At 60.2% G+C, this 2,420-nt stretch overlaps 1 protein-coding gene across 7 annotated transcripts in view; it reads right to left on the bottom strand.

The window, feature by feature from the left end:
* The window catches only part of RAB13 (RAB13, member RAS oncogene family), a 3,784-nt gene that overhangs the window by 747 nt on the left and 617 nt on the right, over positions 1–2,420 (bottom strand). For 2 of the 7 annotated variants that reach the window (XM_077764120.1, XM_077764117.1), the window contains exons 2-6: positions 1,525–1,585; positions 679–739; positions 366–443; positions 171–260; positions 20–85 (exon numbers count right to left, since the gene is read on the bottom strand). In XM_077764120.1, the coding sequence (XP_077620246.1) occupies positions 20–85; positions 171–260; positions 366–443; positions 679–739; positions 1,525–1,585 (356 nt within the window). Of the gene's footprint in view, positions 1–19; positions 86–170; positions 261–365; positions 444–678; positions 740–1,092; positions 1,322–1,524; positions 1,586–1,891; positions 1,974–2,011; positions 2,137–2,420 lie in introns of those variants that run through there. The other 5 variants (XM_077764118.1, XM_077764115.1, XM_077764119.1 and 2 more) reach the window with 5 other exon arrangements.

Here is a 2,420-nt window from a genome sequence, read left to right on the forward strand (position 1 = left end):
GGGCACGGGGGCGTCTCACCTCATCCACATTTGTGCTGGATTTGGCACTTGTCTCGAAGAATCGAATTCCATGCTCCCGAGCCAGCTGTGGGGTGGAGACAGCAGACGGGATGAAGGCGGCAGCTGTCGGGGGGCGGGGGGCCCACCTCGACCGCCCGCCGGGCCCTCACCTTGTCGGCCTGCTCCCTCCGCACTTTCCTCTTGGCCTCCATGTCACACTTGTTGCCCAGCAGCAGACGCTGCACCCCAGCCGACGCGTTCTGGAGGCCAGAGGGCAGGAGGAGTAGGGCTGGGTCCTGCTCACCCTCGTGCCCCTCACCCTCCAGGTGCTACCCAGTCCCTCATCTCTCCAGGGTGGTCCTCACCTCTTTGATGCTTTTCATCCAGTTCTGAATATTCTCGAAAGATTTCTCATCCGTGATGTCGTATACTAGGATAATGCCCTGGGAGGTGGCAAGAAGTCACCCTGGAGCCTGGGGCCACCCCCCCCCCCTTTCTGCTTCCTGCCCCTCCAAGTGACCCTTCAAGTCCTAGCCACGAGTGTGATCGCTGGTCCAGGCGGGGCCCTCCACACCCCGCACGGTGCCCCCGGCATCTTCCCTGGCCGGCCCCCGCCCCTCGGTTCTCAGAGCCCCGCACGCTGCAGCCTCACCCCTTGTCCAGACCCGCGGCTCGTACCATGGCTCCGCGGTAGTAGGCAGTGGTGATCGTCTTGAATCGCTCCTGGCCAGCTGTGTCCCTGGGGAGGTGGAAGGTTTTGTGGGGCGGGATCGAGGGAACAGCTCCCCAGGGAGAGAACTCCCCCGGCTAAGAATTTCGCTTTGCCACAGAGTGGGCCGAAGGGAACAGAAGCAGAAAACAGTAACGAGGAAGGGAGGGGAGACAGCTGGGAACGAGGTCTCTTGGGTTCCTTCGTTGAAGGCTCAGTCTGTGCGAGCGCCGCTCTGCCTCCCTACGCTTGTGACACATGCTCTGCTGTCCCTGTCTCACAAGCGACGAGCAGATTCGGAGACGCCAAATAACTAGGGACGGTCCTTCTGCAGCAGAACTTGAGCCAGAACTTGAACCACAATGTGCTCTTGTGTGTTGTACCTTAACACCTTTCTCAGGCCGCCAGCCTCCGCCACACCTGCAGAGTCCGGTGGCAGCGTCCTGTGACAGGTCAGCCCTCCATCTTTGGCTTTCTGGGCTCGCGGCAATTCAGAGAGAGCACAGACTTAGAGTCAAGTCTTAATTCTGCCACATGCGGTTTCCCCGCTTTAATACTGTTTCCACAGGACAGCCCTGCAGACATCTGTCAGGTTCAGAGAATGTTCTGGAGCTGGGAGAGGCAAGAGAGTTACAAGAAAGCTGAAAACAGTTGCGTGAGCAGGAAGAGAGACGGGAGGACCCCGCGTGAGGTGACAGGAAATGGACGTAGCGAAGGAATTGTGGGGAAAGGAAGAAAAATGAAGCAAAGCCAGGGGAAAGGGGAAACGGAGGGGAACGAGGGTGTGTGGCCAGCAGTCCGGGGGGTTCACTCACCAGACCTGCAATTTGATCTTCTTCCCGTCTATATCCACAGTGCGGATCTTGAAGTCGATTCCTAGGGGTAGAGCACATACGTTCAAGTTGAGACTCTGCGCGGACACGGAGAGCGTGTGAGGGGAGACCCGGGGTGGAGGGCGGAGGGCATGCGAGGGGAGACCGCGTGGACGCGGAGGGCGTGCAGGGGGGACGCAGGAAAGGAGCCGCAGGGCGAGCCGCGCAAGGATGCACTTGGGAAGCAACTTTGTTGCGAGTATAACTAGGAGAATTTTCTCCAAGTGTAGTGTGGAGCCAGCATCGTGTTTGTACGAGGTGGCATGGATGTGGGGGGCGGGGATGGAAACCGCAGGGAGAATCCAGGCACCTCCTGGACGCTCAGCCGCAGCTGCTGACAACTCTTGGAACTGAGTGTCTCCCCCAGAATATTACTTTCAGATTCCTTTCCCTTCTGTTGTCTCAGAACCCGCTCCTCTGGGCTCTCTACCTGCGCGGCAGCCACACAGTCGGAGGGCCAGGAGGAAGGGCGCGGACGCCCTCGGGTGCGCTAACTAGCAGGCTGGGCTCGCAGGCAAGAAATCTGAGGCTAAAAAGATTCCTCCGGAGCGTGAACTAGGAGAGAGGCATCCCCTTCCCTTTTCCGACCAGAACTGCCATGAGACTCCCCTCACTCCATTTCCCAGGCCAGAGAAGGTGAAGAAAGACCAGAGGGGGGGGAGGGAGGCAGTGCGCTCAGGGGAAACTCGGGCGCCTCCCCAGAGCCTGTCGGGAGCCCAGGGAGGAGGCTGAGTCACCGGGCTGACTCAGAGCCCCCCAAAGTCCCCCCGCTCCCACCGCCCTGCCCGGCGGACTGCATATTCACCGTCCCAGCCCTTGGGCCGCCCTCCAGCACACAG

Source organism: Crocuta crocuta, unplaced genomic scaffold, assembly GCF_008692635.1.
Source record: "Crocuta crocuta isolate KB4526 unplaced genomic scaffold, BGI_CrCroc_1.0 scaffold528, whole genome shotgun sequence".
In the NCBI taxonomy this organism is placed as follows: domain Eukaryota; kingdom Metazoa; phylum Chordata; class Mammalia; order Carnivora; family Hyaenidae; genus Crocuta; species Crocuta crocuta.